General features: G+C 45.4%; 1 protein-coding gene across 1 annotated transcript in view; it reads right to left on the minus strand.

Annotated features, from left to right (window-relative positions):
* Window positions 1-16,660, minus strand: part of LOC308327125 (stAR-related lipid transfer protein 13-like) — a 50,246-nt gene that overhangs the window by 27,317 nt on the left and 6,269 nt on the right. Inside the window, exon 2 of the mRNA XM_080780303.1 lies at window positions 1,674-1,745. Coding sequence (XP_080636429.1) covers window positions 1,674-1,745 — 72 coding nt within the window. The remainder of the gene's footprint in view (window positions 1-1,673; window positions 1,746-16,660) is intronic.

The following is a 16,660-nucleotide window of genomic DNA, read 5'->3' on the forward strand; positions in this document are numbered from 1 at the left end:
CATATTCAAGATGGATTGAGATATAGCCATTTTAAGGAATCTTCAAAATTAAGCCTTTCCCAAAGGTGAATTTTCCTAGATATTTTTTATGTTCATAAGCATATCCACAGGTACCAGAATCAAGGGGAAAATCTTTTATAAAACATTTCTATTCAGATATACAGCCAATTTAAGCTTGGCCGGCTGCCACAGCTGCCATTTTGAACGCCATCTTGGAAATTACGCCTTTCCGGGAGGTATATTTTCCTAAATTAGTAGTAGCCTATATGTTTTTAAGCATGTCCAGATTTTTTTTCCTATTTGAGATATAGTTATTTTAAGCTTCATCTGGGACGCTATCTTGAAAATGATGGCTTTCTGGGGAGTATATTTTGGTAGACTTTTAGTATGTTATTTAGCATGCCCAATACTATACCAGAATCCATTGAAAAACCTTTTGTATCACCTCACTGAGGCCCAGCCCAACCACCCCCTCTACTTTACCCACCAATGATGTTCTCTCTAGGAAAGTGTTTCTCAAACTGTTTCGTGCCAAGGAACTCCAAATATATATTTGACCGTGAAGCCGCCAACACTTTCAAGATTTTTCAAAGATGTTCAAAAATAGCAGATGTACAAGCTCGCGGCACAACACTGAGTGACGTGATGCCAAAAGTCTTTGAGCAACAAATCTTTGAGAACCACTGTGCTGTATAGTGTATTGATGAGCACGCCGTCCGAATTGGCGTGCCATCTCTGGCAATCACAGCAATTTGGGATAAAAAGTTTCCCAAATAGCAGCAAACTCGCCTACTGTGGTTTAACTCTTGTCTTAGTCTTGACACAACTATATCCTGTGGTCACATAGTAGGAATATAGTTTGACCAGAGGTATTGCATAAAGCTAAATAGTGCAATATATCCTCTATCCAAATATCTGTTATAGCTCAACAGTAGACACATTTTTCAGATTGCAGTTTTAGCAATGTTGTGAGTCCATGCATGGTTGCAACGCAACTTACGCAAGTATAGTGTACATGTGTGCATTCCAGGGAGTGTGTGTGTGTGTGTGTGTGTGTGTGTGTGTGTGTGTGTGTGTGTGTGTGTGTGTGTGTGTGTGTGTGTGTGTGTGTGTGTGTGTGTGTGTGTGTGTGTGTGTGTGTGTGTGTGTGTGTGTGTGTGTGCGTGCGTGTGATTGCATGCCTGCCTCAGTGCCCCAGGCAGCTAAACGGGGACCAGTGCAGAGGGATACTTAGATTACTGGGGGCTGCTTCCTGTTTGTGTCTCAGAGCTGCATGAGAGCAGATGATCATCACATGAATGAATGAATGAATACATCCAGAGAGGCAGGAAGGACAGTACACCAGAACCCAGAGAGAGACAGAGAGAGGGAGAAAGACATACCACAATATACAGAAAGGGGAGCTAGGGGAGGAGAGGAGAGGAGAAAAGAGGAGAGGCGAGGAGAGGAGGGGAGGGGAGGGGAGGAGAGCTGTGAGTGTCCCAGTAGTGATAACAAGCCCTTTCCCATGACCCCCTCCTTTGGACAGGAAATAAACCACAGTCACCCAGAAGACAGGGATGGTATAGTGCGTGTGTGTGTGTGTGTGTGTGTGTGTGTGTGTGTGTGTGTGTGTGTGTGTGTGTGTGTGTGTGTGTGTGTGTGTGTGTGTGTGTGCGTGCACGTTATCTCACCTTCGTATAGCTGTGCATACTGGGGGAACCCAGCAGCCCGGAGCCAATCACAGGCCTCCTTAGCTTCGATCTCTGTGAAAAAGCAAAAAGAGACAGGATTTATGATTGGATGTTGTATCTCGTATATGACCCCGCCCACTTCCCGATTCCCGCCAACAGCTACAGCCAGGGCAAATGCCCTGATGCCCTGCATGATGCCCTGCAAATGCCCCCAGAGCGGCTGGCCAAACCCTGCCCTACTGGCCAAAGCTGGAACTGCAGGACGTTCATGGACGTGTGAACCTTTTTCCATTTCAAGGAATTTTACAACTTCTCTGTTAGAGTGTACAAACGGAACCACATGGAGATTTTGAACACTCTCGGGCACTGGTGGAAAAAGTACTCGCAAGTAAGAGTGTCAATACTGCAATGTAGAAATACTCCATTACAAGCAAAAGTCCAGAATTAAAAATGTACTTGAGTAAAAGTACTGGCATCAAAATTCAGTATGCAGAATGTCCCCCCTCCCCCTCTTCTTCCCATTCTTTGTTTCTTGGAAAAAATAACACGATGGGAACTATGCACAGAAACTAATTTCACCCACGCTTTTAACTGTGATGTGACCATAAAGATGATTCTGAAGGTCTTTAGAAAAATAGCAGAACTACAAGCACTGATGCGACACATTGTGAGCTTGTAGATCTGCTATTTTCAAATGGCCCCAAATGTATAGGGCTGAAGTGCTTAATGTATGTTTTGTAATAATTCTCAAAATCTACAGAGTAACTAGTACACTAAAGTTTTCACATAAATGTAGTGGGGTACAAACAAGTACAAGTACAAATATTGTATTTGTACCGTACAAGCACAATATTTGGATGCAAGATGTAATACAGTATAAGTAAAAGTATTGGACATTGTAAATACTCAAAATCAACCACTGCTCTCGGGAGTCACAGAGCCGTTAACTCCTCAAGGACCCCTGGGGGTCCCTGGATCCACTGATCAAAAGATTGCAAACAAAGCAATGTTCTCTGTCTCGCAGCAGTAGCCAGATAATTAAATCGACATCTAACATCCGGGGGCCAACTATTGAACAGAGGTTGAAGGGCAGAAAATAATAAAATGTGTTACTGTTACAGAATACTTGACCACAACTACAGATCTCCTTAGAATGACCACATGACTGCCGTCATACAGCCCAGCCAATCAGTGGTTTGCTGAATTATTTTAACAGCAAAACCCTCATATGCTCACTTGTGATTCAGATCCTTCCACCGCAAACGTTTGAGACCCACAGTACACTAAATGGAACAGTGCCTTAATTAGTGTCATTGTAAATACCTGTGAAGGAAGTAGGGAAGGGCCCTGGAAGTAGGAAGAGTTATACTGTGTGCATATAGAGCCCATTGATGACGAATACTACAGGATGGTGGTTCTAACCACCTGAGGCTATGGAGATGCTAGCAAGTAAATCTAATGGCAGACATACACGATTGACCAACCACAGGCCTCGTCAGACCAACCACCGACCAACCATACTATTACTGTAAGCATAAAGTGGCTTAATTATCTACACTGTGGCGATACAGTAGTCTTAGACATGATTTCCAGATTTCCATTTCCATTCCATCACTCACATGAATCACTTCTAAACTATCTGGTTTACAAGCCACATTGTGTCCCATGTTTATCCGTCCACATGGATTAATTATATGTTGTCCCGAAATCAAATATCAAATATCATCAGAAAGATCCTTGGGGACTTGTTTCCATTGTGGTCCAATGTATTCAATTCATCAACATAGCATGGAGAATTAACACGATAATACATGTGATCAAATTGTGGAAGGAACCGCAACCCTATAGTACAGACAGAGTGGGATGACCCGACCCATCAGTGGCATTCTTCCTCTGTTCAGCAGATGGACAGAAACATTCCCGTCAGATTGAGTTCTCCTCGGAGGATTCCATTGGAATGAATGATCATACTATACAGCTGGAGCCAGAGAGATGGACGGACCGGACACCAGTAGAGTGTATTTCTGTTTGTTTCATTATAATCAAAATGTTCTAAAACAGAAACCTGAATCAAATTCAAATTGATTACACAATTTTTTTTGCACTTTTTGACTGTGTCAAAATGTCAGTAATAATCGGTGGTCTAGGTCTAAGAACCCTAGGAACCACAACAATCGGGCGTCGGTCGGGCCCTAGAAGATAAAAGGCCTGTCCTCCTTAAACCACATTTTCACGTCTCTTCTCGACACACAACATTCAGTGAGATTTCGTGTGGTTTTGTGTGTTCCATGGTTTACCAGGCTATGTCCTCCTCAAACAATCACCATGTATACACACTGAACTGTGAGATTTGCACACACACACACACACACACACACACACACACACACACACACACACACACACACCACACACAAGCACACACACACAGCTACTGGAGTTGTTGATGTGTAAACTTCACAGGCTGCAGCAACAGCCACACCACACCCAGCCAGGAGCTGATCAGCAGCCAGCAACACTACATGTTTTAACTCTCATTTATTTTACTGATTTTTCCGCTGGCAACGCGTGCTGCCCACACAGCTAAACTGGCAGTCTCTTTGCGTGTGCGTGTGTGTGTGTGCGCGTGTGTGCGCGTGTGTGTGTGTGTGTGTGTGTGTGTGTGTGTGTGTGTGTGTGTGCGCGTGCATATTTTCTTTATGAGCAGAGAGAGACTGATTGAAACATTGTGTGTGGTTTTGTGCTGACAATGAGATGTTAATTAGGTTGGTGCCAGAGGTCTCAGGCAGCCCCGTACCAGCTCACACTAGAGGTGTTTTATTTAACCATATGCAACCTGAAACGAGCTGGAAATAAAACAACCCGACAATCAATAATTCCATCTTTGTTGTAATTATGGCCGATCCAGAACTGCTACTCACAACACACTGAAAGAATTACTCCACCAAACCAACACATCTCCACACAAGTACACGTACAGTACACACACAATCATACATAAACGCATGTACAAAAATAAGTGCATGCACACAGGTGTGCGGATAAACACACACATGCTGTGCACGTGTACAGTAAATACAGAAATACAGTAAATGCATTGCACACAGGCAAACACAGACACTGTACCAGTAAGACGTGCACGCATCCGCCTGGGTGACAGCAGACTGCTGGGGGAGTGCTGGTGCTTTGGCATGGGGGGATCAGATCAACATATGGAATTAATTCTGTACTGGCCATATATGTCTTGAGTGGACAGGGTTTGATGAGGTCAGATCGACATATAGAGAACAGGTCAGCTCCATATATGGAGATCTAAGGGTGGCAGCGGGGGCAGTGTCTTGAGTGCACCGGGTTTGATGAGGGTCCAGGTCGGGCGTTCATTTTCGGGCCTGTTGAGAGGGCGGCTGCACTAATAACTTTGAGGCAGAACCGTCTAGGGTTTAAATGGACAGGTGTCAGTCAAAAGGGAGACATCGAGGAGGAAGGAAGGATGGGGAAGGATCAACATATGGCATGTCAGAACAGGTCAGCTCCATATAATATATGGAGCTGACCTGTTCTGACATGCCATATGTTGATATGTTGATCCTTGATCCATATTATGGAGATCTAAGGGTTTGAGGTTTGATGTGAGATGTAGTATGTAGTATGATGAAGTAAAGGGCATCAGTTAACCAAAACAAAGAGTTAAAAGAGATTTCTGCAAGACAGCGACGGTATGCATGCAAGCCCGCGTACGCACGCACACACACACACACACACACACACACACACACACACACACACACACACACACACACACACACACACACACACACACACACACACACACACACACACACACACACACACACACACACTCTGCAGGCTCTTCCCTTATCTCATGCCTCAAATAAACACCTCATTCATTCACACTCCCTTGGCTCTTCTCTTTCATTCACCCGTTCCTAGGAGCCGAACGTGCGTGGGAGAGACAATTCACACACACACACACACACACACACACACACACACACACACACACACACACACACACACACACACACACACACACACACACACACACACACACACACACACACACACACACACACACACACACACACACACACACACACACACACACACACACACACACACACACAACAAACGACAGTCTCGACACTCTCCCTGTCTCTCATCGCTCCAGAGGAAATGACTTTCTCACCACAATCCCGACAATTATGTCCCTTTCATAACATTCTCAGCATAACTCTTCTCTCTCCAAAATGACATGTCACAGGAGAACATTAAAAGGCAGGCGGCTCTCAAAATAGACGCTCTGAGTAGTGGAGAGAGAAATGCCTCTATATCTATATCTATAGCAATGAGAAACTGTCCGTCCTGTCTGGGTCGGCGACACTGTGACACACGCCGAGCTCTCCGCGTGTTAGCAGCCAATGGTACGGGAGGACCGACTGTTTCAGCAACACTTAGAACGAGAACGTTATGGAACAACAAAGACAATTGACTCACTTAACGTCCTCATGATGCAATCATAGCGGAGCCGCTGTCTCTCTGCTCGGGCTGAAGAGCACTCTCCATCACTTCACAGTTCAGTACGGTACAGTACAGTAGAGTATTATACAGTACATCTGATGTCCCGTCAATCCACGCTCCTCTCTCTCTCTCTCTCTCTCTCTTTCCTGGCCTGCAGGTTTTTCTCTTGCCCTCTAATTTCCTCTCGCACTCCCTTCTTCTCCTTCTCACTTTCTGCTGCTTTACAATTCACATGTGCTCTCTCTCTCTCTCTCTCTATCTGTCTGTCTCTCTCTTACTCTCTCTTACTCTCTCTCTCTCTCTCTCTCTCTCTCTCTCTCTCTCTGTGGTGTGAGACTGTTTTTCGATCTCTTAAGAGGTCATCCCCATTTATATCCCCTGTTTAAAAGCGTTATTTATTCTATATGAACCGATTTAAGTAATTTATCCACTTTTGATTAATTGTGTTAGTCAATGTTTATACTTACTTACACTTACACAATGTTGTAAAATCATAAAATTGTGCATATACATTAAGATAGTAATAATAATAATATCTCAGTCTGTACCTCTCTCTCTCTTACCTTCGTTCTGTTAACGTCCTGAAATCAATCTTCTCCTTGTCCTTTCTTTCTTTCTCTCTCCCTCCCTATTCTCTCTCTCACACATACTGTACCCTCTCTCCCTCCTTTCTCTCTCCCCTCACTCTCTCTCCCCTCACTCTCTCTCTCTCTCCCCCTCTCTCTCTCTCTCTCTCTCTCTTCTCTCTCTCTCTCTCTCTCTCTCTCTCTCTCTCTCTCTCTCTCTCTCTCTCTCTCTCTCTCTCTCCCTCCCCCTCTCTTTCTCTCTAAGATTCTAAAGAATAAAGTCATCCCTCCCTCCCCCTCCTCCTCCTCTTCCTCTGTGTCTCTGCATCATCCTGTGTGTTATCCAGACATCAGTGAGGGTCTCTCCATCCACACATCATCATGTCTCTCTGGTCGACTCATCTGTTCCTCTGAACTACCACTGCTTGCTCTCAGCTGTTTCCATCTGCCGTGACCTCAGACACTCCCACTGAAGAAGCGTCAGCAGCATGCAGTGACATCCAGCTGTCTCTGGGGGGCGCCACAGGACGCGCCTGGGTGCACACCCTGCCTTGCTGGGGTGACAAATACCAGCGCTCCTCTCACAACAAAAGCAATAATAGCCTAGAGAGCAGTGTTTCTCTGACGTTTTCACGTCAAGGACCCACACATATATAACGTGTTTGGCTGTGGACCCCCATCTCAAAAGATGTGTCGTGCCAGGGACCTCCAGAAGCAATGATTTGAGTTAAAAATGTGATTTTTCAAAAATAGCACACCTACAGTACAGTACAAGCTCAAAATGCCACGCTACTGTATATGAGCTTGCTACAATGTCAGCTGATTCCAGCTCTGTTAGGCTGGGCTAGTCAAGGACACTCTGACCTACTAGGCTTCTTGCAAATGGCTGACAGTAAAGTGTGTGTATGCCACACACACAAACACACACGCACACAAACACACACACGCACGGCCGCACACTCGCATGACAGACAGACAGACAGACAGACAGCACTTGGAATGTCCAGGTTATTACTACTAATTAGTAATTAGAGTGCTCTTCAGTCCTGTCTCTGTGTCCTCCAGCTATAAAGCAGTCAGTGAGTTTCATCACATTTCGCCCAGGCTGTTCAACTGCTTGATTTCAGTTGGTCTATAGAAGCAGATAGACAACGTCAATTGATATTTTCAGCAAAAAACTTTCCCCCACAATAACGAAAAATACTAGCATCAGTGCCGGTCGTGCTACAGTAATGTTTTAGCCCCCCAGGCCCTTACGGCCACACGGCAAGCCGCGCGGGGGCGTTTGTTTTGGCCGAAAATGTTTATTAGCGGCAAAATTACCCTAATAAAACAAAATGGAGCTCATAGCTGAAGTTCAGGAGCAGCACCACACCTCCGACGCAGCTACCTCCACCCCCTATCAAGCCACCTCCAATCAGGTCACCTCTGCAAAAGCCCATCCAACCCACGGTTCTCCCTCTGTTCTCACTTTTGTCATCCCTCCCCCCACCCTAATTCTCATCCTACTCCCTCTCTAACCTCTCCTTTTTACAAGTCCCTAAGGGGGGTTTGTCGTGCCTGGGAGCTATGGCGGATCCTCACAGCCTCCCAACCTCAGCTTAAATGACCCGATGGCCAGATGACCCGTCGTGGGTCATCTTCCTTCTGTTCATCATTTGTTTCCTTCATCGTTTCATGCATTCTTCTTTTCGTTAATAAAATGTGTTAAACGTCGTCATTTGGTGGTGTGGTCCTTGATAGTGAAATATACAATAACTAAACACAAATCTCACTTGAATTGGATTACAATACTTTACATACTTTACAAAGCCCTGAGGCGACCTGCCTTTTCCTCCCAATACTTTGACCAGTGAGTGACGTCAGTGGGTTAGGGACTAGGGAGCGCTCGCTGTGTTCATTTGAACCGCACGCAAGTATAGAGTGGACGGGATTTACTACTCTGTGCCTATCGGGTTGCAACACGGACGCCGCTGAGTCGGCCCAAGCGAACGTCGCAACGTTCGACACGGCAACCTGCTCGCTTGGTGGCGTCTCTCATGGCTCAAGTTGGCTTGAGACCGCGTGCAAGTCTAGTAGGTCTAGCGGTCTAACGTAGCTCTCTAACATCACTCACTGGTCAAAGTATTGGGAGAAAGAGACACTTTGCAGCCCTGAGGGACTCCGCTTAACCATATTGGGTTTTAAGTGGTTAATTGTGGCAAGACCTCCTGCTTCAATAGACATACTGTAGGGTACATGCATTAGGAAGCACGGGTGTGTGTGTGTGTGTGTGTGTGTGTGTCTTTGTGTGTGTGTGTGCGTGCGTGCGTGTGCGCGTGTGTGTCCGACCTCCCGTCGCCAAAGGGACACAAGGCACCTATTCATCTGTGGTGAATTTAATCAAGAGATTAATTGGTACACAAACACGGCATTAAGCTCGCCTCGCAACTCACAACCACACAGACAGGGGGCGCTAATCCACCCAGCAGCCTCCCCAGCAGCCAGGCCTTTCTATGTTCCCTGCAGAGCAGCTTGTATGACAGCAGCCAGCAGGCCATCTCACACAATAGAAGGGAAGTGTGTGTGTGTGTGCGTGTGTGTGTGTGTGTGTGTGCGTGCGTGCGTGCGTACACTTCAATTACACACACTTGTAGATCGGCTATTTTGGGTGCTAGACACCGGCAGGTAATTAATTAAACCCAGCCTTGACTACTAAAATGTTATTTATAAATGACCATCCTAAAATGATGATGTCCTCACAAGTGTAGTGTTTGACTGTGTGTGTGTGTGTGTACATGAGTTAGTTAGGGTGTGACTGTGTGTGTGTGTGCGTTTGCGTGCGTGCGCGTGCATGTGTGTGTGTCAGTATGTGTGTGTGTGTGTGTGAGTGTGTGTGTGTGATTGGTGCCACGCCATGTGGCGGTGCATGGGAATGTCGGGGGTTTGGGGTAATAATAAAGTAATCCATTACATAATGGGGGTGCCAGATTACATAACAATGGATTGCTGCTCTCAAAGTCCTTAGAAGTCTGTCCATGAAAAACTATGTGTGCCCCGTCGTCGTCTCGCCCGCCCTCCCTCTCTCTCCATCTTTCATTTCCTCTGCTTTTATCACAGGCCAGGAGGAGACCAATAAACCTTGACTCTCTCTCTCTATCCCTCTCTCTCTCTATCCCTCTCTCTCTCTCTATCCCTCTCTCCCTCTCTCTCTATCCCTCTCTCTCTCTATCCCTCTCTCTCTCTCTCTCTATCCCTCTCTCCCTCTCTCTCTATCCCTCTCTCTCTATCCCTCTCTCTCTCTATCCCTCTCTCTCTCGCTCGCCGTCAGGCCTCTTATCTCACCAGTGGCGGAAAGTAACTAAGTACATTTACTGTACATAATGTACAGTAAATGGGTTAGGGTTAGGGTTATGCTGTGCTTGAGGTATTTGTACCTACATACATTGACCACTAAACATTTTGGATCTTTGTACATTTTATCCATTTGAACACTTGTGAAATAGGGCATTCTGCATAATGAGTCATTTCTAATGGTACATTTTGATACCAATACTTTAGTACCTTTACGCAAGTACATGACAAACTTTTACTTGTAACAGAGTATTTTACATGGCAGTATTGATACTTTTACAGTAAGTACGTTTTCCACCACTGCCTCTCTCTGCTGTTGTGTCTGTCACACATATTGCGCCTCAAGGTCACATTAAAACAACAGCCAGGCTCTGCATCACATCATTTCCTGTCCTGGCCTGCAGGCTTTCTCACAGGCGCTCAACACCAGGAACTGGGAACAGGAAGGAACATTTCCTGGACTTTATTGACGTGGCAAATAATGGGAGTCGACCGGAGAAGAGCCCAGACTGATCTATTGAAACTCTTGTCATATACGGGTACGTGACGGTGTCGCACGGCCAACAAATAAATAAATTATATTAATAGCCAAACCGATCAAAAATGCATGCAGCGAGTGGAGGATGCCATCCGTTGTGGCCTTGCAGTTTGGGCTATTTTTGGCAAGGGACGGAAATAACGACGATGAGTATAAATTAAGCATCGCTGTGGCTAGTTTTGATTTGATTCAATTTTTGATTTGATTTATTAGAAATGCAATAAAACCACAGGGTTACAGCAGTTTGAGGATAACATAAAGTCCATGGACTTATTTCCATTGCGGTCCTCTGTAATGTAATGTGTTTTTAACAAATTAACTGTTGCTTGCACAACAGTTAATAATAAATAAACAAATATACAGTAACACATACAGTACATACATCTTCAAAGACCTCCGATGGGTTGTCAGTTTGACACTGATTTCACACTAGCTATAGCACGTTATGCTAGACAGGAGGGAGTGGATGGCAGCGTTTCAAAAGTCCCGAGTTGGTGTCTTCGGCTAGTCTGCACTCTCACATCGCAATGATCGCATATTTACTTATAAGTAAGTTGTTGAAGGGGCAATGTGGCAGTGCGATCTGAGTGAGACACACTACCGTACATTTTGAACGAGGGCAGACAGTGAATTATGTTTGGCCACTGACTGTGTTTTTTCCGTGCTGGGCCAGGTTCTGTGGGCGCTCTGAAATCGGTCCAGCGCATCACATAAAGGGAAACTTCGCACACCCACAAAGCTGGGTTGAAAACGCAGAGGTAAAGTCAGTGACGTATCACGGCCACAAAGCACAGTCGCAAACGGCACTTCCACATATGTCATGGTCTATGACTTGAACCGCGCACAAAGCTGTGCGCGCACAAAGTGTGCTCTTCTCAATTCTAGATGGGGTGATATTATGGAATGCCTCATCATCTGTCGAGATGCAGCGTGCTCCATCAAAGTAAAGTTTCTAAAAGAAGATCTATTCCAGCACCAAATCAAATAAATCTATTGCTCATTACTTGTTACTTGAACAGGTCTGTTCCCAGACCTGTTCCCAGACAGGTCTGGAAAATGGAACCAAATGGACCCGTTAAGAGTTACAGACCCATAAGGGTTCATTTGGTTACAAACTATCATTTAGCTAGGGACCTCCTGGAACTCCCTCAAGGACCCCTGGGTGTCCCCGGACCCCACTTTGGGAACCACTGGTGTGGACCACCAACATGTTCTGGACCTCAGAGGTTTTGGTCTGAGCCATGGCTCCTCTGAAGGTTAAGACCCGAGAGCTCATTCTAAAAAAATGTCTTCTAATTCAGTAAACAGATTTTTGGGAAAAAGAATGTTCCAGGGACACCCGGAAAAATGTTCGCTTCAAAAACATTATATTCAAATGCGGCAGAAAGTGACACGCTATTAACTTGTATATCTGCTCATTTTGAAAAGCCAAAGTATGAAATATGGTTAAAGTGGTTAAAATGATTGTGCCGCTATAGTAACCGAGTTCTAAAATGACTCACAGATGCTTACCCGGATTGAATGGGTTGACCACATCAAGCCTGGCATCTTCATTCATCATTATAGGCAAAACAATGTTCAAAAACATGTCAGGAATTCAGTGTTGGGAAAAAGTACTTGAATGTGGTACTTATGAGTAAAAGTATCAATACTGCAATCCAGTAAAATGTATAATTACAAGTAAAAGTCCGGTATTCAAAAAAAATACGTGAGTAAAAGTATAAAAATGTACTTAAGTAGGCCTACCAAAGTAGAAAGTACTCTTTATGCAGAATGTTCAATTTTAGTTGATTTTAGTTGGCATGACCATACATGGTCATGCCTCGTGTAATCACATGACATCGCGTGACCAGCAATATTGGCCAGCAACTCTACATCTGACTTTAAACATCAAACCCTTAGATCTCCATATATGGAGCTGACCAGTTCTGACATTCCATATGTTGATCCTTCCCCATCCATCCTTCCTCTTCGATGTCTCCCTTTTGACTGATACCAGTCCATTAAACTCTAGACGGGCCTGCACCAAATGTATTAGTGCAGCCGTGCCCGGCAGTCGGCGAAAACTAGAGTTCTCAACAGGCCTGAAGATTAAGGCCCGGCCCAACCTGGGCCCTCATCAAACCCTGTACACTCAAGACACTGCCCCCGCTGCCACCCTTAGATCTCCATATATGAGCTGACCTGGTGGAAATACTCAAGTAAAGTACAAACACCTCAAAATTGTACTAAAAAACAAATACCAAAGTAACTCATGTGAGGTTTTCGATCAGCTATTGTGTTGTTGTTGTATGACAGAGTGGATAGGTTGATAAAACTGCAGTGCTCACACAATCTACATGAACTACACACACACACACAACACACCACACACATAACATGTATACAGTACACATAGTAGCCTACACCCTCACATACTGTCATGTACACATCATAGGTACACATCTGCAAACATACCATACAGACTGACTGACGGACTGACTGACTGTCTGTCTCTCTCTCACACACACACACACACACACAACACACACAGAGAGAGAGAGAGAGAGTCTGGACCACGGCCATATTCCCACACAACGCTAAAGCACTTAGTCCAGCATCACCGTGCATCTGGAGAGGAGAGAGAGAGAGAGAGAGAGAGAGAGAGAGAGAGAGGAGAGAGAGAGAGAGAGAGAGAGAGAGAGAGAGAGATGAGAGGAGGAGAGAGAGAGAGAGAGCAGAGACAGAGACAGAGACAGAGACAGAGACAGAGACAGAGACAGAGACAGACAGACAGACAGACAGACAGACAGACAGACAGACAGACAGGTCAGTGAAAGAAGAAAAGTAGGTAAAATGTCAGGGAAGGAGAGATGGGGAGGGAGGGGGTTGGGGGGGCAGTATATCTCCAGAACACAGGGCTCTAGGAGGAGGCTGTTATGTCTGTACTGTGTGGATGGATGATGTAAGGCCCTTGGGAGGAATGCACTGTAAAATAGAATCAGTGCTGGTATGAAGTCAGCGCGGGTTCAAGCAGAGAGCCGTCTGCGAGCGTTATTATGCCCAATTTATGCCGCTGTCTGCCGCCGCAGCGCAAGCAGCCCATCTGCAGGCTCAGGACGCGGCGCGAATGCCACGCCCCGGCATGAATCGCCGGCTTTTATTGGACATTAAAGGTCAGGGGGGGCTGAATCTGAAGCCAATTGGGCCAATCTGCTTATCAGATGCCGAATTCCTTTTTGGAATCCCCTGATCAAATCTTTTTGGGGTAAATAGTCGGCGGATGTACACAGTGCAGGGACACAGAGTACCTGTGAGAAAATATGTTCTTTTTTTTACAACCCTGTGACATTTTCAGCCTTTCAACAGCAACCGGGCTGAGTTCAATTACTTAATGATATAATAACATGTGGTTGATAATATCTGTCACCTTTCAGGATCCAAAGACTAAAACAGCTAATTTAGCTCAACACGCCGCAGGTGGAGCTTGTGCTGTAGACCTGCTACTTTTGATACTCTTTTTGATGTAAGATCACATCATTATGTGGACGACTGTAGCAGGATCTGGAGGTGAAAAGATTGAAAAGTTGTTGAGTTTAGGCTAATTATTTTAACCTGTCTCCGTGGACATGTCATCCTAGGTGAAAAATAAATAAATACGACACACATTGCACTGCAACAAATACTTGTTGCAGTGCAATGTGTTCTCAGCTTGTAGATATACTATTATTTCATTAATGTATTCATGTATTCATTAAAGAATAACAATAATAGTCCAGGTTAGAGCTTATGAACCCTATCCCTTAGAAGGTGGTGCTGCAGTGATGGAGGCCTAAATGGCATCAAAAACTAATTATAAAGCTTCAAAATGCCAAGCAGATTGAAGAGCAAGTTTATTTGGATAGATAGATAGATACACTGTTTCCCCAGCAGAGGGTGGTAAAGAGCCAGAGTTCTGCCAACCACTGAGGAATTGAGTTAGGATATCTCTGCTGAGTTTTACTGTATTGCGTACGTGTGTGTGCGTGCGTGCGTGCGTGCATGCGTGCGTGCGAGAGCTGCATTCACTTCACTATGCAGGGTTTTAGAGAGAGAGAGTGAGAGAGAGAGAGAGAGAGAGAGAGAGAGAGGACACTAAACAAGGATGTGAATCACTCACTGGTCTCTATCAAAATTGGCCTGGAAAGACATGTGCAGTATCTTTCTATCAGGAGACCACAATAAAGGGAGGTAAATGTGAAGGAGGTATCCTGCACTGCAGTGGTTTGTTCCCTAGTTCTGTAAAAAAAAAAAAAAAAAAAAGCACCAAGTGGGTGGGGGAGGGGAGGGGATGGGAGGGGAGGGGAGGGGAGGGGAGGGATGTGTTCTGTGACAACATGATAATCAGTTTATGTGCTGGATCACATTGGCATTCCACAGCTGTTGGGCCTCACATGGAGTCTGATGAGGACATTTTAACCACATGAACCCATATCGCATACCCATACTGTAGGGCAGTAAAGGTTCCCAAAGTGGGGACCGGGGACCCACAGGAGTCCTTGAGGGAGTCCCAGGGGGTCCGCAGCTAAACGATAGACACTGATGGACCCTTATATGGGTCTGTAACTCTGAGAGTGTACAAATGGATTGGGACTACCTTTTCAAATGGGGGTCCGTGGGCAATAGCGTCAATTTGGGGGTCCTGACATGAACAAGTTTGGGAACCACTCTTGTAGGGCTGCCCCCGTTACAACATGGACGTTGGCCATGAATTGTCATACAGAAAATTAACTGAACATTACTGATCCAACAACAAACAAACGGAACTAGCAGATCTACACGCTTACAACGTGTTATGAAGAGACGTACTGACAAGTATTGACAGCTTGTAGATCTACAATTTCTACTATTTTTGGAAAATGTATGAAAATGTACAAAGCCCATGGGGAACTCCTCCGGTCAATGAAGTTCAGGGTTGGGTCACTGAGTTCTTCTAAAACGAATCAGCTGGAATATCAATCTGAGTGTGTAGGTGATGGAATGTGTGTGTGTGTGTGTGTGTGTGTGTGTGTGTGTGTGTGTGTGTGTGTGTGCGTGTGCGTGTGCGTGCGCGTGCGCGTGCGTGTGCGTGTGCGTGTGCGTGTGTGCGTGTGCGTGTGTGTGTGTGTGTGTGCGTGTGCGTGTGTGTGTGCGTGTGTGTGACGTTTATGTGAATCACTAAAATCGCAGGTAGGAACTTGCTTCTCCATCTACATTCCTCCTCTACTGCTCTCCTTTTCTCCTTCCCTCCTCCTCCCTTCTCTCTCCTCCCTCCCTCCCTCCCTCCCTCTCACTCCCCCTCTCTCTCTCTCCCTCCCTCTCTCTCTCTCCCTCTCTCTCTCTCCCTCCCTCTCTCTCACTCCCCCCCCCTCTCTCTCTCTCTCTCTCTCTCTCTCTCCAGTGTGTCAGATGATGTGAGGTATGTCAGCAGTATGTTTCCAGAAGCAGCAAGTCGTGACATCGCTCTGCATGTTCATCAGCGCACACGCACAACACAACCTGACACACAACACCACACTACTACTACACACAACTACACGCACACACAACACAACCTGACACGCAAATACACACAACACAACCTGGTACACAACTACACACAATACGATACTACTAAACACAAAACAACACAATACCAGACAACACACGCTACACTATACAAAATAACACGACAACACACAACATTACAATTAATGTTGTCAAAAGTCCCTTGGAATGAGCAATGGTTCCTTATATTTGGAATGGAAAAGACCTGTCCCACACTACGTTTGGGAGTCAATCAGTGACACACGTCTTACAATCAAGGTCAAAAGTGCTCATATTCATATGGTCTCTGTCGGGTGGAAACCTCATACTGTATGTCCAAAACTGCTCATATTCATATGGTCTCTGTCGGGTGGAAACCTCATACTGTATGTCCAAAACTGCTCATATTCATATGGTCTCTGTCGGGTGGAAACCTCATACTGTATGTCCAAAACTGTGGAAGCATCAGATCGACAAGCTCAAAAAGG

This window comes from Protomyctophum bolini, assembly GCF_963924005.1.
Source record: "Protomyctophum bolini genome assembly, chromosome: 13".
Taxonomy (NCBI): domain Eukaryota; kingdom Metazoa; phylum Chordata; class Actinopteri; order Myctophiformes; family Myctophidae; genus Protomyctophum; species Protomyctophum bolini.